This window comes from Phyllostomus hastatus, unplaced genomic scaffold, assembly GCF_019186645.2.
Source record: "Phyllostomus hastatus isolate PE091 unplaced genomic scaffold, TTU_PhHast_1.1 phas_contig_40, whole genome shotgun sequence".
NCBI lineage: Eukaryota > Metazoa > Chordata > Mammalia > Chiroptera > Phyllostomidae > Phyllostomus > Phyllostomus hastatus.
In genome coordinates this window covers 29,590,938-29,614,879 of record NW_025333872.1, presented here as the reverse complement: position 1 = coordinate 29,614,879, position 23,942 = coordinate 29,590,938, and the positions used below count along the sequence as shown (strand labels likewise).

The following is a 23,942-nucleotide window of genomic DNA, read 5'->3' as shown; positions in this document are numbered from 1 at the left end:
TAGAGAAAGTATGATCAGTGATGCATATACCCTTAACAATGAGGAACCAAAGGAAGAAACCTGTAACAGTTAGGCATTCAAGAAACCATTTGAAATAAAAGATAGCCTAAGCAAAAGCTCTAGGACTGTAAGCTCAGAGAGTGCAGGGGACAACTCTGTCTTTTGTACCACAGTGGTCCCTGCACCTGGGACTGCTCAGTCAATCAATTGCGTGAATGGAAGAATAAAAATAGACTTTCATATTCAATACCATGTTGAAATTCTTTCTGAAAAACTATTTGTGTATTGATCTTACCATATTTTTCTTTAAAGCTTTCTTTACTATTCATGTATAATAAAATCAATCTTTATAGTCTCTCTTAAATTTAAATACAGAATTCTCAGCCAACATGCAAAATCCTCCATATTATGGCCCCAACCTATCTTTATAATTTTATTTCTCCCTCCCTTGCCTCATCTTCTGGGAATTAGCTGAACTAAATTACTCTTTATTTTCTAAAAATATCCCCCAGCACACACATGTACTTTCCTAGTTTTGGCCTTTTGCTCATGGTAGTCTATATACCTGGAATGCCCAGTCATTATTAAATTCACATACTGTATCCTTGGCCAGAATAACTGGCCTGTGACCTCAGGAAATCACATTCAGAGGACTGTAGTGATGTTTATTTTGATCACCCAGTCAAGGTGTTGTCAAGTTACTCTAATAATTAGTTATTTTTTTTCTCCTTCAACTAAAAAGCATCTCTGGAGAGATGCTTTGAAATCATGCAGACATCCTGCTCCTCCTCAAACTGCCCTCACCACCCCGACTTTAGATTGAGTGTCTTTTGATGATCCATGCCAAACCATGGCTGTTTAAAGAAAATATTTCAACCCTGTCCTCCATACTTATCAGTCAGGATTCTGTTGCTTATCACTTATCAATGTGGACTTTGAGATTCCTGATTTACTTTATGAGTTATAATCCATTTTTGTCCATATTTATTTTTTATGCTCACATTTTCTCAGATTTAACCAATGGGAACACTTTTTAGCCAGTTCCTATGACCTATAGTCGTGCCCAATCTTTTTCCCCTTGAGTACTTTCATATTGATGGAACAACCAGGTGCTTTGGATTCATCTTATTACCTGCCTTGGAATTAGCCATTTGGCCTTTTGCTCATGGTAGTCTATATACCTGGAATGCCCAGTCATTATTAAATTCACATACTGTATCCTTGGCCAGAATAACTGGCCTGTGACCTCAGGAAATCACATTCAGAGGACTGTAGTGATGTTTATTTTGATTTGGATTCCTTTGGATTTCTCCAAGGAATCCTGGTTCCTTTTATTGAGGACTGATATTTAGAAACCAAGATTCCTTCAAAGATGTTATGCTTTCATTACTAAGTGTATTGCCTCTGCTAAGAAAATCTTAATTACCACTTAGAAATCACATAAAGCATTGACTATTGTCAAAGATTTATTTACAAAAACAAAAATCTGCAATTTTATCAAATTATTTCTTTTACATCTTTTGAATGCTGAATAATCTGTGGGAGGGGGGCTCAACCCACAGGGCCCTCCCAGGCTGCCAGGGATGAGAATAAGTCTACCAAGACATGATCTGCTTAGGGAGGAAAGGTGGCCAATCTCTCCAAGGAGAAGGGTCAAGAGCCTTTTCCTCAATGGGCTTTTATTGGGTTCCTTTGCACAGGAATACAGGTAAAGCTCATTAATCATTATCAGGCAGTAAGGATCAAACAATAGATAACAAAGAACTCTGAGGGCCTATTCTGAGTCAGGGTCTGATAGCTAAAGAGCAATAAAACTTTTGAGGAACAAACTCATTTTTTGCTTGGACCCTTATCATTTAATTGAGAGCATTCTAAACAAAGTAGGTTTCACAGGATTTTACATGTTCTTTCTTAGGCCTGATTACTCAGGGAACCTGCCCTTTCCAGCACAGGGCTCCACCATCCTCTGTCATTGTTTCAGGCTTAAATCTGCCAGGGGAAGTAAGGCAACCAAGAGATTAGGAGACTTCTCGCAGACAGAATGAGGACTCAGGCTTTGTCAAAGCCGAGAGGTGAGGGTCCATCACCCCCTTTTGCTGTAGTCCCCCAAGTCCTTCCCTAGGGGCCTCCCACGTGATCGTGCCTGTCTTAGGTTGTTCCCCCCTTGGGGTATCTTACCCGTCATTGGGTAACCGATCAAGCATTGGGGGCCAGTAATGGATGAAGTAAAAGGAACAGAAGTGGTGCTCCTGCCAGGGAGATACACTTTGTCTCCTTAGTGTCTTATGGTCTGAAGGTCACTCCCTCAGCCTTAGCCATGGGAGGGTTACAGCTCCTGAAACCAGTCAGGGTGGTTCCCAACAATAATCTACTAGGCTTTGTTTTAAACCTTTTTTCACTTTCTTATCTTAAGGGTTTTGAAAAATGATCTTACAGCCTTGAAAGAATTATAATATTATCAGTGTAGACTTGTAAATCTTTTTAGAGTGAATTGCAGTGACACTTTTCTCTACAAAGTTAGCAAAAAAGGACAGCTTTAAATGTATATTATTTTTAATAAATGTTATTCTTTCCTAATTCTAGTAAATGAAATGTGAAACTTGTTTAGTTATCTCTTCATTTCTATAACCATAACTTTTTAAATTTTTAAATGTAACAGTTTTTTAAAATATTTGTTTATTTATTTATTTATTTATTTATTTATTTATTTATTTATTTATAAAGAGAGGAGAAGGGAGGGAGTAGGAGAGAAGCAAGACATTGTTGTATGAGGGAATCATCAATCAGTTGCCTCTCGCACACCCCCATCTGGGGACCTGGCCCACAACCCAGGCATGTGTCCTGACAGGGAATCAAACTGGCAACCTTTCAGTTCACAGGCCAGTGCTTAATCCAGAGCCACACCTGCCAGGGCACATAACCATAACTTTTAATTAAAGAAATCAATGGATTAAATAACTGAGTTTGTTTATCAACGACATGTATATGTATTTATTTATTTTAATATATTTTATTGATTATTCTATTATAGTTGTCCCAATTTTCCCCCCTTTGTCCATCTCTGCCTGGTACCCTCATTCCCTCCAGCAGTTCTCCCCCTCCACCCCGCCTTAGTTCATATCCATGGGTCGTGCATATTAAATTCATTGGCTTCTCCATTTCATATACTATTCTGAACTTCTCCCTGTCTATTTTGTGCCTACCAATGATGCTTTTTCATCCCTGCTCTATTTCCCTCATTCTCCCTCTTCCCCCTCCCAGCTGATAACCCTCCAAATGATTTCCATGTCTATGATTCTGTTCCTGTTCTGGTCATTTGCTTTGTTTTTCAGATTCAGTTGTTGATAGTTGTGAATTTGTTGCCATTTTAATGTTCATAGTTTTGATCTTTTTCTTAAACAAGTTCCTTTAACATTTCATATAATAAGGGCTTGGTGATGAACTCCTTGAACTTTACCTTGTCTGGGAAGCACTTTATCTGCCTTTCCATTCTAAATGATAGCTTTGCTGGATAGAGTAATGTAGATTGTAGGTCCTTGCTCTTCATCACTTTGCATACTTCTTGCCAGTCCCATCTACACTGAAAAGATTGTTTTGACAGACCTGCTGACACTCTTATGGAAACTCCTTTGTAGGTAACTCTCTTCTTTTCTCTTTCTGCTTTTAAGATTCTCTCTTTATTTTTAACTTTGGTATTTTAATTATGATGTGTCTGGGTGTGGCCTTCTTTGAGTCCAACTTGTTTGGGACACTCTGTGCCTCCTGGACTTGTATGTCTATTTTCTTCACCAAATTAGGGACGTTTTCTTTCATTATTTTTTCAAATGAGTTTTCAGTTTCTTGCTCTTCTTCTCCTTATGGCATCCCTATGATTTGGATGTTGGCACATTTAGAGATGTCCCAGAGGCTCTTTATTCTATTCTCTCTCTCTCTTTTTTTTAATTCTTTTTTCTTCTTGCTGTTCTGGTTGAACGCTTATTTCTTCCTTATGTTCCAAATCAATGATTTGAATTTCGGCATCTTCCCTCCATTGTTGGTTCCCTATAGATTTTTCTTTATTTTGCTTAATGTAACCTTTATTTCTTCCTGGGTATTTTTTACGTTGTTGCCATATTTGATGAGTTCTCTGAGCATCCTGATAACCAGTGTTTTGAACTCTGCATCTCTTAGGTTGGTTATCTCCATTTCATTTCATTCTTTTCCTGAAGTTTAGTTCTGTTCTTTCATTTGAGCCATATTTCTTTGTCTCCTCAATTTGGCAGCCTCCTTGTATTTGTTTCTATGCATTTTATAAAGCTACTTTGACTCCCTGTCTTAGTAGCATTGTAGTGGCCTATTGTAGGAAAGTCTCCTGTAAATTGTGTGGGGCAGAGCCTTAGGTAATCACCAGGGAGGGGCATCCTGCTTCACCACTTTGTGGCTGTGTCAGGGGAGGGTTCAGAGAGGGGACCATGCTGCTGCCTGGCTCCTGGAGGTTTGCCTGGCGCTCACCCTGTTTACAGTCACTTCACTTACTCCCCATATGCAGCTGGTACCCTTCCAGCTGTTTCCCTGGTGCTGATCCCAGAGGGGGTGGGTCAGCTTAAGTTCTAACTCCATGCGGGCCCTTTAGTAGAGTCTCCTGAAAATCCACTAGTTTCATCCGCTGCAGTAACCATAGCCAGAAGTTATGGGAATTACCTCCCTGGTGCTGGAACGCTGGCTGTGTGGTCTGGCCTGGATCTGGGATCCTTTGCTCCTGGGGTATCCCTCCAGATTTTTATCCACCACACATGAATGTGGGACAGCCCATTCCACTGCCTCTCCATGCCCCACTGGGTCTCTGCACCTCTGCGCCCATCTCCACATCTCTGCCCCTCCTACCTGTCTGGATGAATGTGGCTACTTTAAATGTTTGGTTGTCAGACTTCCATACTCTTTTCTGACAGTTCTGGGTGTTATTTGCTCTGATTAATATTCTGATAATCAGAATATTAATAAAAATATTGCACCATATGTAGAAAGTCTGTTGTAATAAAAAAACTTTTTGAAGCTATCTTTTATTCAGTCTACCAATGTAATCATTTTTTCACATCTCAAGATTGATCGTGCTTGAAAGTTTTATTTTACAGTGCCTGTCACAAAGAGAATGCTCGGTTAGTATTTGTTGATGAGTATTTGAGGTCTGGTTGTAATTTTTTCTGTAGTTGTGTGATAAGACGAAGTATGTTTACCTACACCTCTATCTTGACCAGCCCCCTCTATGTATTAAAATAGCTGCAAAAAGTAACTGTATAATAGTGAATTCTATAAGATGCTATGTAAATTTATATTAAGGATAAAATTGAGATTAAAATTAAAAAATGTGATACTTGCTGAGATTAGGAATAGGAGGGAAATAATACATCTAAACAGCATTTCACTCATTAGGATATTTTGTCCTCTCAACTTTTTTATACCCATATCAAAACATTTTCTATAGAAATACTTTAACATTCAGCCCTATTCTCTACATTATGTTAAATATTCACTTTTCACATATCTGTTTATTTTCATATAATTCTTTCATAGAATTAATTATATTAATAATAACACCAGACTACATATTAGTTTATCTCTCTAATTTTACCTTGATAATCTAATCACAGTCCTAGGATGAAAGAGCCTCCCAAGATTCAGAATTTCAATGAAAATTAAACTACTTAAATGTAGAGAATTGTATGATTATGAATCTTGTAGTTGCTCATCTGACAGTGGTATCTACTTGTCTTATGCAGCAATATTTTTGTTAGTATTTAGAAATTTGTATGAATAATAATTGATTATATACTGACTACAAAATAGCCACCCATTTCACAACTTTGTGAGTCAATTATTTTCAGTCATAGTTTTCCATATAATTAAAATTGATTTAAACTTTTAGAACCAGAAATAGATGTCATTAATTATTAAATCCATTAGTTACAATCTCTGTAATATTTAAATTTTGAATTTCAAATTTATTCTTGCACAGTTTTATATGATTTTTATTTTTAAGCTAGAAGTTTACATTTATCTGGTTAAACAAAATATTTTTTAATATGAATGTAGTGGCTGAATTACATTTTTAAATCCATAAGGGTCTGATAATCAGAATATTAATAAAAATATTGCACCATATGTAGAAAGTCTGTTGTAATAAAAAAACTTTTTGAAGCTATCTTTTATTCAGTCTACCAATGTAATCATTTTTTCACATCTCAAGATTGATCGTGCTTGAAAGTTTTATTTTACAGTGCCTGTCACAAAGAGAATGCTCGGTTAGTATTTGTTGATGAGTGACTCTCTGGTTTTAATCACAGGACTAAATGTTTAATGTTGGAAATATTTACAATACACCAGAGACTTTTGTCAAAAAGAAAAGAATTTTGTAAACCATACAAGCTAGAAAATATTTATTTAGTGTACATATTGGTGGGTTAAAAACTGAAAGAGCTTAACATAAAAGTGAGAGAAAAGAAAAAGAAAAGCAAATTAACTTTAAAAATCTTTTATAAGTTTAGTGATAATTTGAAAGTTCTGAAATAAACATAAATGAAACAATAAAGAATCCCTTGGAGTTGAAAGATTAAAGGCAGAAGAAGCCATTTCTGTTTGAGAGAGGATAGGAAGGAGCCAGCTTGCCTTAATTCTGTGCAGTGACTTGAGGCATGTATTTGAGATTCACAAATTAGAACCTAACCCTGACTACCCACCCCAAAAAAAGGGATTCAAGGAAATAGCAAGTAATTAAAAGACTTAAAAATATTTCTTTATGCTATTGACTCAGGCACAGAGAGTCATTGACTTCTAAAGTCACAGCTAGTAAATGGTGGACCTGAAGGTTGAATCAGGCCTTCTACCTTCATGGTCCAGGGATCTTTCTACTACATTAAGTTGCCTCTCAGTTACTTTTTGGAAGATTAAAAATGGATCATTCTCAAGGAACTAGAAGTTATTATGAGAATTCAGAAAAAAGAATTCATTACAGAGAACACACATACTCTGGTTGCCTCAGTTAATGTGAGTTTATTAGAAAACTAAGTAAACAAATATGAGAGGAAAAGTGATAAGGAACATATTGTAAATTTGCCTCAGCAACCACCTAGCCAGAAGGAAGGTAGTAAGCCATTCACCCCATTTTATAGGATGGAAATGTAGTTCAGGATTTATCAGGTGCCTGAAGTCTGTCAGAAGTTCTGGAATCTATCAAGGGGCCAACACTGCTCTCTTAAACTGGCAGTGAAGGAAAATTGGATTATCAAATAGAAATTGGAGCTCTTGTTTAAGAAGATCAAAGTGGATGCTGGAAAAGAAAACAAGCAAATGTGTGTGGTGCCTATCTTCTAAGATTGTTGTGAGGATTAAGTAGAACACATAGACACTCACACATAGCTCATAATGTAATAAATGTATTTGCAAATAATTCAATACACAATTATTATTTTCTGGCAAATTTTGAGTCAGGTGCCATGACCAAGATCACAAATCAATCCAAGTAAAATATTACATGGATGATTGCTGAGCTCTTAGAAAAGAAAATATTGATCATTAAGGAACCACCATTGGATTACTGAGCCAAAACAGCAAGTAGTCTAATACCTCAATGTCATTTTCAGCTTTATACATAGAGGAAACAGTATATTTGGTATATCAGGATTTCAAAAAGGTGTCCCAATGTGTCCTTTTGGACAGAATGGAAAAAATGAACTAGATGTACAAGAAGGTAGATTTCCAATTATGAAATTTCAGTGTCATAGCAAGCTGATTAATGGATCCAGTCATTCAAAAAAACTGTGCCAGCCACTGTACCCAATGCTGGAGACACAGATATGAGAGTAACGGGGTCCCTGCTTGCATTTGTATGCGCGTATGCTGGCTTGGAGGGTGATCAGGTCATGTCCTGAAGCACGCACTGAGCAACTTGCAGGTGGGATCCTGAAAGTGGGCTTCAAGCATCAGCTAAGTGGTTGAACTTTACATCCTTAAGACCCTGGTCCAGCCCTAACATTTTATGAGTCAACGAAGACATTTATCTAGATATGGTATGAAGCTAAATCATTTAGTGACAAATGATGCCAGCGAAGTTATAGAAGTTAGAAAAATGGTTAAGTGCCTGTATGCCTCCAGTAATGAAGAATGCTGTACGTGCTCTAAGCTGATCAAGGCACCAGATTTATGGCTGTGATTAACATATGTATGATCTATGTGTAAATGACATATATAGCTTTTAAAATTATACAGCTATATAATTGTAAATTAATCTCATTTAAGTCAAAATTATTTCCCTTATATTTTGATTCAACCCTTAAGATGAGCTTTCAGTTTTTATTTTCCTACTAGAATTTCTTTGTCCAGAGCATACTAGTTGTTTCTAGTCCCCTGTGTCTTGGTTAACTGGGGGTTTACATGTCTATGACCATGTTGCATAGTTGCTTGTTGTCTTTGGTGACAACTGATGCCCATGCTGTTGATAACAGTGCTGGTTAGAACAACACTTGAGAACCACAGACCTTTAAGCATTCAGCAGTGAGGCTTGTGGTAAAAAATTAAGCATCACAAAATTGATTTTTCCTACAGACTGAATTCAGCAATGACTATGTTTTTAACAAGACAGTATTATAACATTAAAATATTAAGAGCTGATTTAGAATCAGACATATTGGATAACGTTATAGTCTTTCTTCATTTGTAGAATGAAAATAATAATCCCTCCTCATGGGGTTGAGTTTACTATTAAAATGGGATTATATCTATACTTGTGTATGTGTGTGTATGTATATATACATGTGTGTATGTGAAATACTTAGAACCATGCCTGACATAAGGTTTTTCAATAAATACAGTGTTCCTATTAATATATAAATGTATAGATGGCATTTATAAGCCTTTTCTTCTGCATACTGAAATAGGGGTTTTCTGTAGATCATTTTGTTGCCTCGGTTTAAGGGAATTGGGTAGATTTTTAACTGTTAATCCCACAGAATTCCAGTAGTCCGATAGCAAAGAATCCACACTGAGTCTGTGCCACATGTTTTTTCCAAGCAGTCATCCATCTTTCATGGCCCTTCCTGGCCTAGTGTAATATAAATACTTGAATGAGCTTCTTGGTGCTGACATTTAGAATTTCACAACATTCATCAGCACTTAATATCTGTCACTGAAAAGGCCTGGCAGCATTGCAGTCACTTCCTCCTACTGCCAAGGTGTTAATAGTTTAAAAAAAAAAAAGCAGGTTCTGCCAAGCTCGGTTAATTTAAGATACGCTCCCTAAAGGGCATAAGCCAAAAAAGATCTGTGCCACATGGTTTTGTCATGGTATCCTCTGTGCAGGAGTTTTGAACATAAAACTTCATGATGTTTATAGATAAATGAATTATATTCAGCAGGTGTTTTTACTCAGGCACTGTATTAGTCAACTTGGGCTGCCGTACCAAATTGACTGGGTAGTTTAAAAAACAGAAATTTATTTTCTCAGAGTTCTGGAGGCTGCACATCTGCAGTCACAGGGCCAGCGTGATCCGTTTCTGGTGAGGACTCTCCCTGCCTGGCAGGCAGTCACCTTCTCCATGTGCCTGCACGTGGCCTTTCCTCAGTACTTCCTCACAGAGTTCCAGCGAGTGATCTCTCTCTCTTCCTCTTCTTATAAGGCCACCAATCCTAGTGTGTTAGGACCCCACCCTTATCTCATTTAACCTTAATTACCTCCTAAAGCCCTGTCTCCAAATACAATCTCATTAGGGATTAGGACTTCAACATATAATAATCCTATTTATCTCAAAAATTAGAAGCTCTAATTGGACTTTTCCTATATGTAGGTGATTTCTATGAAAAATAATAAATGCCATTTACTTGGTTAATTAATTTTTAACTACACCATCACCTTTAATTTTTCTTGCTAATGATATCAAACCTAAATCTAATGAACACTCTAGAGCCTAGATCCTACCAGTTTACAGGAGATACAGTGGACATAACATTAAGTTAAATGATACCTCGGGGAAGCAATCTACAAAATCCAGAATATAGAACTATCTACAGGAAAATCCCAGTTTTGCAGTTAAGATAGAGAACAATAAAAAAGAAACAAACTGTTGACCCACACAATAATTTGGGATGAGGCTTAGCAACCAACCCTAGTATGTAATTCAAAAGGTTGCATACTGTATGATTCTGTTTACATGAAATTTCTAACCAGGAATTGGCACTCTTTGGAGCCAATACCCAAGAGGGGTACGAGTCTCCATGGGACAAAACCCCAGCAGTCAGTGCAGCCAGAGCCCCCGGATCCATGCATGAGATCTTGAGTGACTGTGGGTCATGGGCACTTTCTCCGGACAGCATGTACTGACTGAGCACACATGTTGTCCTGGCCACTGGAAATAATAAAGGGGAGTAAAACATGAGTTTGCAGTGAGACTATGGAGGCAGAATTAACAAACATGAATTACAGAACAGTTACATCTCTTAAAACCCATAGTACTAGCTATAGGCACAATAAAGATTCTAAGAGACAGAATTCAAGATGAGCTGAACTAGACAGAGAAAGCTTCATGGAACGGGGCCCAAGGAAGTGTGGATGGACAGAGTGTGGTTTCAGATAGTGAATGTAGTAGAAATAAAGATAAGTGCAAGGAGTGAGCATGACAGATGTGAACAGCTGGAATGAGAGCTGTCAGGATCTGAAGTTGTATACTGTGCAGTACTAGGAAGCAAGGCTGGGTAGATGAACCAGGATCCAGCCACTGTAAATTAGGCAGAAGTTCATAGGAAGCATTAACCCATCCTTGTAGGTTTTTGAATAGGAAAGAGGTTATCCAACAAAATTATGATTATTTAAATTAAAAATTTATACAGTCTGAGAGACCATGTGTGAAAAATGTCCTTTAAAATGGTTATACCGAACTTCCAGCCAAGATGGAGGCATAGGTAGACACGCTGTGCCTCCTCACACAACCGAGATAGGGACAACAATAATTTAGAAATAGAATAACAACCAGAACTGATAGAAAATTGAACTGTATGGAAGCCAGACAACCAAGAAGTTAAAATAGACACGTTCATCCAGACCAGTAGGAGGGGCGGAGTTGGGCAGCTGGGCGAGGGTTGAGGTGTGGAGAGCAGAGAGCGTTGGGACTGGGCACGTAAGGCATCCGGGGCACTCTAGACTACAGTGGGTGGACCCTGAGCGTGCAAGCAGCAGCTGGCACACCCCAGCTGAAGGGTGGCAATCAGCAGACCCAGCAGGTGGTGATTGTGAAGTGAGGCACTGCGCGCAACCCAGGATCACAGCGCTGGGAAATAGAGCCTTGGGTCACTGATTGAAAACACCTGTGGAGGTTGAGGTGCAGAGAGAGACTCCCAGCCTTACAGGACAGGTCCTTGGAAAGTCCCATGGGGTGCACAAGCCCACACACATGGAAATTGGCACCAGAGGGGCAGTTTGCTTGGGGGAAGCAGCGGAAAGGACTAAGGTCCGATGGAAAGCAGAGCAACCGCCATTGTTCCATTTCGGACCCCACCCCCACATACAATGTCTCAACCCAGCGACTGGGGTGCCCCGCCCTGGTGAACACCTAAGGCTCCGCCCGTCAATGTAACTGGCCCAACCAGACCAAAGTGGGAGAGGGGAAGATGGCTCAAACAGAATTGATCAGGCCCCACAATTAGTACTTTTAAGTGACCAAGAGATAGCCAACCTATCAGATGCACAGTTCAAAGCACTGGTGATCAGGATGCTCACAGAATTGGTTGATTTTGGTCACAAATTAGATGAAAAAAATAAAGGCTATGCTAAGGGAAGTGAAGAAAAGTGCACAGAGAACCAATAGTGATGGAATGAAAGCTGGGTCTCACATCAATGGAGTGGACCAGAAGGAAGAAAAAAACATCCAATCAGAAAAGAATGGAGAATAAGAATTCAAAAAAATGAAGAGAGGCTTAGGAACCTCCAGGACATCTTGAAACATTCTAACATCCGAACTATAAGGGTACCAGAAGGAGAAGAGGAAGAGCAACAAGTGGAAAAGTTACTTGACAAAATAATAAAGGAGAACTTCCCCATTCTGGCAAAGGAAATAGAATTCCAGGAAGTCCAGGAACCTGAGAGAGTCCCAAAGAAGTTGGACCCAAGGAGGAACACACCAAGGCACATCATAATTACATTACCCAAGATGAAAGGTAAGGAGAGAGTCATAAAAGCAGCAAGAGAAAAGGAGACAGTTACCTACAAAGGAGTTCCCATCAGACTGTCAGCTGATTTCTCAAAAGAGATCTTACAGGCAAGAAGGGACTGGAAAGAAGTATTCCAAGTCATGAAAGGCAAGGACCTACATCCAAGATTGCTCTACCCAGCAAAGCTTTCATTTAGCATGGAAGGGCAGATAAAGTGCTTTCTCAGATAAGGTCAAGTTAAAGGAGTTCATCATCACCAAGCCCTTGTTATATGAAATGTTAAAGGGACTTATCTAGGAAAAAGAAGATAAAAAAACATGTATAGTAAAATGACAGCAAACTCACAATCATTAACAACCACACCTAAAACAAAAGTAAACTAAGCAAACAACTAGAACAGGAACAGAACCACAGAAATGGAGATCACATGGAGGGTTAGCAACAGGGGAGTGGGAGGAGGAGAGGGGGAAAAGGTACAGAGAATAAGTAGTATAGATTGTAGGTAGAAAATAGACAGGGGGAGGGCAAGAATAGTATGGGAAATGTAGAAGCTAAAGAACTTATGACACATGGACATGAACTAAAGGGAATGTGGGTAGGAGAGGGTGTGCAAGGTGGAGGGGAATGAAGGGAGGGTAATGGGACAACTTTAAAAGCACAATCAATAAAATATATTTAAAAATGGTTATACGAGTAGGTTCTGTTTCTTGATCAGGTTCTACTGACATGATTGTGTTCACTATGTGAAAATTCATCAAGCTGGTTTTTACACATTTCCATGTGTATCACTTAAAATTTTTTTTTCATATACTTGGTGGGATGTGGGGGAGCTCAGCTGAGACTATCAGATATGTTACAAGTATACACCTATGAACGCATCAATGATAAGGGAAATAATCTATCACTAGCTTGCCAAAGGTTATACAGATGGTTTATGGTAGAACTAAGTAGGAATCTTTAGGTCTCCTGATTATCACTCCAATATGACTTTACAGAAAATGATAAGCCTTTTATTCTTTTTAGTATGGTACCTAAGATCTTGATTATGTAAGTCTTGTTTAGTCTATATACCTTCCTTATGTACTGGAGAAATCAACAGATTATTAGCATTTCCCAAATACAAGCAGGAATCCTTTCTTTAAAGATTTGCATGCAAACATAGATAAAAATATCCCACTCCTCTAAGATTTACCCTTAAAGTGAATCAGAACTTTTTCTGAGCTTGTTAAAAATGCATTCTGCTCTGGCTTGTGTGGCTCAGTAGATTGAGTCCAGCCTGCAAACCAAAGGGTCGCTGGTTCAATTCCCAGTCAGGGAACATACCTGGATTGTGGGCCAGGTCCCCAGTAGGGGGTGTGCAAGAGGCAACCACACATTGATGTTTCTCTCCCTCTCTGTCTCCTCCTTTCCCCTCTCTCTAAAATAAATTAAGTAAAAATCTTTTTTAAAAAATGCATTCTTTTTGTCATACACACACACGCCCACACACACACTGTAGACCAAACTTGCCTAGTTCTGGAACATTGTTCAAGGAGTTAACTACAAGCAGATATGTAATAAGTGGAGCAAGTAAGTTGTAAAATTGATGTTCAATATGATCCCACTTCTATAATATATTAGAAATATATACATAAAAAAGTAATTAGGATATTTACCAAAATGTTAATGCTGATTATCTATCTATGGAAGCATTATAGATCATTTTATTTTCTTCTTAATGTTTTCTTAACTTTTCAACAATGAAATAAATTTGGTAATCAGGAAATAAATCCTTTTTTTTATCCTCACCTGAGGACATGTTTATAGATTTTAGAGAGGAGAGGAGGGGAGGGAAGGAGAAAGCAAGAGAGGGAGAGAAACATTGATGTGAGAGAAAAACATCGACTGGTTGCCTTTCCCACGTGCCCCAACCAGGAACCAAACCCACAATCCAGGCATGTGCCTTGACTAGAACCAAACCTGCAACCCTTTGGTTTATGGGATAACGCTCCAACCAACTGAGCTGCACTGGCCAGTGCTGAACAGTTTTTTTAACTTAAAAAGATGTTAAGACATATCAAGGTTCCTATCTAGATATGCTCACGTATGGAAATCATATCTCAGCACTTTTCTACAGCACTATAAAAGGGATTATTTCAATGACCATGTTTATATCACTTAGAATGCTAATTAACTATTGAAATGCAATGTTTTCACCAGCTAAACATTTCAGTAGTGTCATGTTCCAATAAGGCATTTCATTTAGACATAAAATTTCATAAGAACACAACCCAGGGCCCTGACCAGTATGGCATGGTTGGGTGTCGTCATACAAAGCAAAAGGTTCAGTCCCTGGCCAGGACACATGCCTGGGCTGAGGGTTCAGTCCCTGGTTGGTCATGTCTAAGAGACAATAATCGATGTTTCTCTCTCACATCAATGTTTCTCTCCCTCCCTTCCCCTCTCTCTAAAAATAAATTAAAAATTAAAAAAAAAGAAAAGGATACAACCTGGAAGTGGTATAACTAGCTATCTAGTTAAGTAGCTTGAAAAAGCTACTTAAATGTGTAGCACAATATAAACCTCTATGCAAATGTTTCTGCAGGTATGCTGGTATCCTCCTGGGGATCACAAATACATTTGCCACTATTCCGGGAATGGTTGGGCCTGTCATTGCTAAAAGTCTGACCCCTGAGGTAAGTAGATAATTAACTTATGAACTGAAAAGATCTGAACAGTGCCCTGGAAGCTAAACATCTGTGTCAAAGTTAAGCATATTTTAATTAAGGGTAAAATTCTTAATGTTTATTCTTATGCAATTCCTTATAGTAACAAAAAGTAAATATCTTAATGGGTAGGAATGTATATTTTCAAAGAACACTCTTTGGATTTTAGACAGAACAATAGAACTAAGTTAAACAAAGATCTCGTAGCTGAAGCTACATGAGTACTTGTAAGTTGTGATATTATACCAGATAAGTGACTGTGTCTTTTATTTGAATGAATAAAAAATGGTAATGTATAACTATTCAGGAATTAGATACATGAAGGTAAGGTGTCAGAAAATCATGTGAGAGTGAATAAGGAGCAATTGAAATAATGGAGAATGTTTAGAGGAGCGGAAGACTTGAGAAGACATGGTAAGTGTCTTCACATATTTGAAGGACTACCGGATGAGAGATGGTGACTTGTTTTCAGCAGTTTCACAAAGACAAGTGAAGAGAAGTTATGAGGGGACAATAGAAAGTCTTTTGTTTAAAGCTGTTACTATATGGGATGGCCTGCCTTATGAATTAATGCTCCCTGAAACAGTCAACCATGTATTCAAAAGGCATTTCTTGGGTGTTTATTTATATACCAGATACTGAGGATTCAAAGGCAAAAAATGACAAACAAGTTTCTGTACTTGAGAAAATCATCATTTAGAGATTGTATGAAATCAAATAAAGTACAGCATGACATGCTGCAGAAAAAAGTGTGCACAGTGCTCCTTTCTTCATGTTTTTCCTTTTTTCCTAAGTAAATAACCTCATATTAGCTTCCTACTGCCTTTTCTTTTCCTTTCTCATTGCCAGTTCTGCTAGGTTTTTCTCTTTGTTTGTTTGTTTGTCTGTCTGTCTGTTTAATGATGCAAATACAGCACTCTGATAAGACTGAAATTGTGAAAATCCAAAAAATGATTGTTAAAGTTAGTCACATGACCCAGAAATTTAGATAGCTGTCTGATGCTTTTATACCAGTGAATTATACACTGAACAACTACATTTTGTTGATCTCTTATTGACAAATCCAGTGCATGTCTCATGTGATGTGCCATGCGAGAGCCATGTGGAACCTTTCAGGCCAGGCCCCAAACTTGAAGTCGGTCTCAGCTCATCCTTACTTGGTCTGCACCTGACCTTCCCCCTAAGAACTTGGGAGGAGATATGCAGGCATAATACTTGCCTAGAACATGTGACTCAAGGATATGCCACACATTTTAGTCTTAGTAAACTTTTTATTGAAGTATAACATGTATTTTTAAAATACACAAATCCTAAGTATACTGCTGAACAAATTTTTGCAAAGTTGGTACATCCATGTAAACCAGCACCCAAATAGAATGTGTAACTCTCTTACAAAGCATCATAGATCAGTTTTCTCTGATTTTGAGCTTTATATAGGTGTTCGATATGTACTCTTTTGTGTCTGGCTCCTTTTGCTTACCATTTTATTTGCAAAATGTATCAACTTTGCTGTAGTACACTCATTCTCATGGCTGTATAGTATTTCACTGAACAAATACATCACAGTCTCACTGTGATGGACACTGGGGTTGTGTCTTTTATGAGTAATGTTGCTATTATAACAGTCTTGTGACTCCACCTTGTTTTATAAAGTTGGCTACAGACAAGAAATTTTCACGTGCATTTTTTTCTTCCTCTACAGAACACTATTAGAGAATGGCAAACTGTTTTCTGGATCGCTGCTGCCATTAATGTATTTGGTGCCATTTTCTTCACACTCTTCGCTAAAGGTGAAGTGCAGAACTGGGCCCTCGATGACCGCCATGGACACAGAAGCTGAAGGAACCAATAAATAATCCTGTCTCTATCCATGTATCTTTGTTTATCATGTAACCTAAAAGTGCCTTTGATATTTTAATGTTTTAAGCATTCTATGTGCAAGAAAAAATTGTATATGCATTAAATTTTTAAGGCTTATAATCATGACATGTCACTAGTGGCCAGATTAGTAAAATCATCTATTTTTAATCACTAATAACATGTATGCTGGAACTTCTATTCTAGGGTCACATACCCAGCTGCAAATCAGGCACTACGAAGTAGGGGAGTCCTAGTTATTTTTAAGGGCCGCACTTAGGAATGAGCTGAAGTGCACTCCTCTATACCTGTGCTTAATTAAGGACAATAAATCTCAGGTCTTGGTAAACACCTATTTTTATCCACTTTCCTCATAAAAATCACTTGTCATCAGCAATCTCTGACCCTGACGTCTCAAACTTTAGCATCTCCATGGAGCTGCCAGCCTTTCTATAATGTGGCCTGGCAGCTGGGCAGAGGGAAGCATGCCCAGTCAGCTGCCAGGCATTCCCTTCCTGGCTTCAGGGACAGTGCCCTGCATTCATCAGAGGCAGCAGCCAAGACCAGGGTCAGTGCCAGGTCTTTGGATGGTGTTCTTCCCCTGGGGGCTGTTAATGTGTAGACAAAGCCCTGAGCAGGCAGGAGCATTGAGATTCATAGCCGCAGTTCTGATGAATCCTCAAACTTTCCCCTCCCCAGAATACTGATTGGCATGTAACCTACAAAAATAAAGTATGATGCCGAATTAACCACAAATAACATTATCCTTGCTTAAAATTACCTTCAAGTCGATCAGAGTATAAATTCCAAATCCTATGTTCTATGAGCTACACTAGAATTTTTTTAAATAAATTTCTTTAGTTCCTTCTGTTTGTCCAAAGGCAAGGTTCTGGTTGCAGTTTAAGGTTTAAGTGACTTTTAAAGGCCACATCTCCTGAGACCAATTGTAATGTAAAGGTGAGAATCATCTTTCTGCTGATTCCTGAAATCAAATTTTTCCACATTTTCCTAGACCATCTTTCAATAGCTTTTGAACATGCTTTGAGAGCTTTTATGTGTTTTAGAATTTGGTTTATGTTGCATTTGTTCAACACTACCTGTAATATTTTAATAAAACTGTTTAATGTAATATGTGAATAACTTCTGTAAATTTTTTAAATTTGTAAATGGCTTTAAGTTGCAATGGTGATATTTCTTTTATAAATCATCAAAATAAACCTTTTTGAATTGATTTTTGGATCTGACAATTCTATGACATTTTCTCATGTCCACAGCAGCCATCTTACATCTTTTCTGCCATCCTCCTGCAGCCACCAACCTACCTCTTCATGCATCTCTGCCACCAGGCCGAGGAAACAGGCCATCTAAGTGATGCAGCATCAGAAATCTCTATCGCCATCGACCTGCCCTTCTTAGCCCACCACTGATTCTGTCCTCTGTTACCTTCTCTAAGACCTTGCTTCAGTAATTCCTTTTTATTTTCTTTAAGATTTTAGTTATTTTTAGGGAGAGGGGAAGAAAGGGAGAAAAGCATCAATGTGTAAGAAAAACATCTCTTGCATGCTGGACACAGCGTGACCTGGGGACCTGGCCTGCAATCCAGGCATGTGCCCTGACCGGGAATTGAGCTGGCAACCTTTCAGTTGCAGGTTGGTGCTCAAACCCACTGAGCCACACCAGCCGGGGGAGTAATTCCTTTTTAATTGTTTTTCTAATCTCTACCTTTCCTTGTTCTTTTTCTTCTGTCTCAAATACATATAAGTCTTCCCTAGCCTTTAAAAATTAAAAATACAAAACTCTCCTGTGGACATAAAAACATGTATATATGTATACATACATACGTACATACAGAATATCTTGAGAATCATAAGAAATGAATCAGTGGCTACCTCTGGAGAGAGAAAAGAGGCAACCAGCAGCAGGAAGGAGAATTAATTTTCATTTGCCCAAATGTGGCAGTAATATAACCTATTCAAATAAATCATTTTAAAAAGCCCATAGCTCAAGCTATTATACAATCACCACGAGGTTTTCAATTGCCTGTGGACATCCCCAACTGGCTATCTTTGTACCTAAGACTTGTTTAAATCCAATTTCACTCCCTCACCCCCATCCCCAATAAAAGTGGCTGTTCTGCCACTCTCCTTATTCCTGTTAAATGTTTCATTTCCCCAGTTATTTAGGCTTGGACCTGAAGCCTTATTCTTTTTCCTCCCTAGTTTGCCATCCCCCAACCCTGGATCTAATTAACCACCTGTCTTCTCCATTCCAGTTTTTCAAGTCTCTGGAATTTTTTTTAACCCCTCTGCCATCTCCTAAATAAGATTTTTGTGGCTTTTGTGTCCATCTAGAATAGACAAGTGGTCTCACTACCTTTTTATTCAGATCCTCTTCTGTCCAACTTCCTACCACGGTAGGTTAATGGCCCCAATACTCCTCATCTCCCTGATCAAGGCTATCCCCACACCCCGGCTTCCCTCTGCCCACCTAAGAAACTCCTCTCCTGAGCAGCCTGCTGTCCTCACTCCTAGGCTGAATCTTTCCCACCCTCATCTCCCACCACACTTTGTTGCAGCTGCTTCTGGCTACTTACCTCTTCCTGCCGGTCTCTCCATTTTCCCTTCCCGTTCCAAACCTCGGGCCTGGAAGGCTGCTCTTCATCTGCTCTTCAAGACACCTCCTTCACGACCCCTGATTTCTTCCACCCTCTCTGATTTAGATGGTCTCTTCCTGTGATCCCCTGGAACACCATATTATGTATTTACTTTGAGAGATTTCTTCTTCCTTATTTTAAACTCAAGGACTCAGGCTCAATTATGAGGAAGAGAGAATTATTTTTTCTTTTTTAGTGGATTTATTGAGGTGTCATTGGTTAATGAAATTACATAGTTTTCAAAAGTACAGTCTATAATACATCGTCTGTATATTGTATTGTCTGTATTTCGGGGTGTGTTCACCACTCCAAAGCAAGTCTCCTTCCATCATTTATCCCCCCTTACCCTCTTCTACCTCCTTCCACTCCCTTCCCTCTGGTAATCACCATACTGTTGTCTGTGTCTATGAGCAGTTTTTTTCCTTGTTTGTATTTGGGTTTTTTTGTTTGGTTAGGTTTTTTTTTAATCCCGTCACCTTTTTCACCCAGCCCCAGAGAAGTTCTTTATTCATTCATTCAACAAATAGGAATAGCTAAAACAGCTATCTACTCTGCCAGGCAACAAGGATAGAGAGATGCATTTGACACAGTCAGGCCTTTCCCTCCTTGGAGGCCACCTTGGAACTTAGGCTACATGATCCCCTTTCTCCACGGCTTCCTCTCTATAATGCATATGAGCACACGCTTGTCTGTAACCCTGTCAGATTAGTCATACACATCTCGAAGGCAGGATCCATTTGATTTATCTCGACATGGTCTTCCTTGTAACTACATATGCTTTGTCTTATATTTCAGTCATTTAATAAGTATTTAGAAAATAACCCTGTGGTTAATGGGCAAAGAAATTGAATTTGTTTTCTAATATATATATATATATCCACACATACATGTTTCCTGCTCAAAAAAAAGTTAAATCTTTGAGTGAAAAAATGCTAACCTCAAAATGTTATAAGTGGCAGTTATTGGTAAATGGTTTTGAAAGTATGTGAGAACAGCTTAGTTCTATACAGGTAAAATACTTCTCAGTTATGCAACAAATATTTGTCAAGCATTCGTTATGAGCCAGGCAGGCTTTGTTCTTTGCCCCTGGAATACAGCAGTGAAAAAAATTTATCAAACCTTTTTCTTCAGAGGTTCCAGCCTTTGAAACCTTCCATGTAAAACGTCATTACCCACTGAGCAGTCGCATCCCCTGGGAATGAGATGCCACTGACCTTGAGAACAAGAGTTCTGAAAGAAATTGAGATGAATGCTGAAATCAGCAGTTTGTATTGTTTGCTTGGCCTTTGTTTTGTTTTTAAGAACCAGATATAGAGATGTTTGCATTTAAACCCTGTTACAAAGTAAAAAAAAAAAATCTAATATCCTCTCTAAGGTGGCTTATCACCACTGTTCAAAATTAAATTTCCCCAACAGAAAAATGCTGATAAAATTATTTAAATCTGAAGGCAGGAAGAACACTATAGGAAGTGGCCTGGTTCCTCTCAGGAAAAGCATGTACCTGCCTCAGATAAGTAGATGTAGGGCAAATAAATGTCTAATTTCAGTTCAAGAATAAATTATCTTCCTCATGGAAATGTAAATTAAGATGGATCACAAAGCCTTTTCAAATGCCTATGCCTTTTAGAGCAAGCAGAAGCAGAAAAGCCAATTATAAGTTTGGGCCCCTTAGGGTCCTATAGAACCCTCTTTCTGGTTGCTCTGCTACGGACAGTACAGGCAACACTGGGAAAAAAGATATGTAACAGATTTTCTGCCACGCTTCTTCATGTGCCTCGCGAGGAACACTAGTAATTTTCCAAGCCTGTTTACTTTCACTTTATCTCGATGGCGGGGAGGAGGAAACAGAAGTTCCACGTCATTGGCTGTCCTGTGCTTGTAAGTGAGAAGCCATTATTGAACAAGTGAGCTGGAAAGGCATTTAAATGGCCTGCCTCCCACACACCGGGGAAAGCCTATCACCCTAAATACTCTATTAAATCTTTTGGAAAAGTGCTGTTTTCGACAGAAACAACTGAAACATGCTGGCATTTCCAACACTCACCGTCTCTCAGGATCCAGTGTGCACACTGCCCCAGTGTTCCTTTAAAGCACCGCCAACAGCCCCGATTTCAAGCATTTTACAACTTCACACTCACTCAGTCTGAAACTGCAGCTTCCCACACGAGTTTGGTTGAGATTGAAAGCAATCAGGATAGGATATATAGTCTGGTCTCTTTACGCTCAAGAACTGTTACGTGTGAAGTACTAGGAGGCTATTAGAGGAAATTCAAGTACATATATTATGTAAATTACCTATACAACATCTAATATAATGCCTTTTTTTAACACCAGATAAGTAGATGTAGGGCAAATGTCTAATTTCAGTTCAAGAATAAATTATCTTCCTCATGGAAATGTAAATTAAGATGGATCACAAAGCCTTTTGCTATGTGAGTGCAGCAGGGAAATACTTCAGACATGGACAGAGCTTTCAGTCGCTCCGTCACCAGTGGCAGGGAGCGCGCTCATCCCCCGGGGCACTCCTGGGACTGGGTGTTTGACTGCTACCTGCTACAGAGAAGCACGTGGCCAGTAACAGCATCTGTGCGGCACTGTCCCATGTCACCTCCCTACCACTGCAACACCCTGAAAGACGTGTTCTCTGACTGTTCATGGAGAGCCCGTGGCCCTCAGAGGGACCCACCCAGTAACCTTGGCTCCTCATGCCAACTTCAGCAAAGGGAGCCCACTGGCTCAAACTATTACATTAGACAAAAATAAATAAATCCCTTAACAATATCTGCCCCTATCACAGAATCAAATTCTTATTTAAAGGACAAAGTTGTTTCTTATTAATTAAGGAAAATCCTACAAGAAGCCTGTGCATAAGGGCACACTGAAGATTTTTAATATTTCTCCCAATATAAGTTGTAAAATTAACCCTGGGCCCAATCTGTTGTAATATTATCTTAGCTCCATGTGTGATGTTAGTGAATATGTAATTATGTAATCATTATTCTATAGTACTACGAGTATTTTAAATGTTTTCTGTAAACCTGAGCAGGCCAATACATTTTAGTTGCTTCTATGGAAAAAAAAATGAACTCTTTATTTCTACTAATACAACAGTTTGAAAATTTTAATGATTTAGGACACTGTGATGTAGAGCCAAAGACCAACCCTCTCCCTCTTTGTTCTTACTGAAAAATAAACTCCCTCCAGAAGACCTGTTGACATTCCATACCTGGTTCCATGAAACTTGTAATTTCACATTATGGGGTGGGTAGCAAGGACTGAGGGGTAGAACACCAGCCCCTACTGGGAACTGAAAGTTCAGAATGCAGGAGAAAAATAAGTCTAGAAACCTCACCTGTGCTTTCTACGCCTACCCCCACCCCAACATCTTCCTCACTGCCCACTTCCTGCTCATCTTCTCTGCTGGCAGGAACGTTCCCTGCGGAGTCACTGCCAGTGTCCCTGGCCTCTCTGTTCTCTCTGGGAGGTTTTCCCAGTCCTTCTTTCTTCTCTTACTTTTGACCCACACAGTGAAATGGAACCTAAGAAGGTGAGGAACAATAGTGAGTTTCTGCCCAGGTCTAGACTGGCCTGAGGTGCAGGCAGGCATGGAGTCCAGCTCATTACATCTTCTGAGTCCCCGATCTTCCACTGTGAGTCTGAGAAAGTTGAAAAGAGGAAGAACCAAGACTGTATGAGACTGTCAACTGGATGAAAACTAAAGCAGCCAAGGAAATAGTGAAGACATGTTTCAAATTCAATGTAGTAATATCTCATATTATAATGTTATAAATCACAATGTTTATAAATTTCCCAGAGTAGAGAATTGGTGCCAGCTGCCATATGAGGGCCCTAAATTTCACATTTATTTCATTCTCCCCACAGCCCTATCAGTAGGTATCACCATTTATAGATGAGGAAACTGAGAAAGTCACACAACTAAGTAGCAGAGACAAGATTTAAACCAGGTCTCTCTGATGTTAGAATAGAATCTCTTTGGTGCCATGCTATTCTGTCTCGTTAACAATCATGTTTGGAGGGAGGGTAAAGAGGATAAACAGGGTCTAATATGGTAATGAATAAAAACTAGACCAGACCAGATGCATGCCATAGAATAAATGTCACATTGTAACCCCGTACCCCTGAAAATTGTATAATGGTATCAACCAATGTTACCCCAATAAATTTAATTTTTTAAAGAATAAAAGGAATAAGCTTCATTACAATAGGAAAAAAGTCATGTTTGAACACTGTTAATGAGCATAAAATTATATTTTGGAAAGTAATTTGGCAGTATATCAAAAATAAATATATTCATTGAACCAGCAATTCTACCTATAATAATGTAGCCTAAAAATTACTTGACCAAGCACCAAACATTTTTTGGAATATTGTCAATTTTCTATCAATAAGAATATTGATAAATAAGTTCTGGTACATTTACAATAGAGAATACTATGCAGCCATTAAAAAGACCAAACAGAGCCTTGACTGATGTGGCTCAGTGGGTTGGGTGTCATCCCGCAGCAGCCAGGGCGCATTCAAGAGGCTACTGATGA

The 23,942-nt window shown here is 38.8% G+C and overlaps 1 protein-coding gene across 4 annotated transcripts in view; it reads left to right on the top strand.

Annotated features, from left to right (window-relative positions):
* Positions 1 to 17,964, top strand: part of SLC17A5 (solute carrier family 17 member 5) — a 64,844-nt gene extending 46,880 nt beyond the window's left edge. For all 4 annotated transcript variants that reach the window (XM_045843837.1, XM_045843840.1, XM_045843836.1 and 1 more), the window contains 2 exons: positions 14,756 to 14,846; positions 16,579 to 17,964. In XM_045843837.1, coding sequence (XP_045699793.1) covers positions 14,756 to 14,846; positions 16,579 to 16,716 — 229 coding nt within the window. In that variant the 3' untranslated portion in view covers positions 16,717 to 17,964. The remainder of the gene's footprint in view (positions 1 to 14,755; positions 14,847 to 16,578) is intronic.
* Positions 17,965 to 23,942: the final 5,978 nt, after the last annotated feature.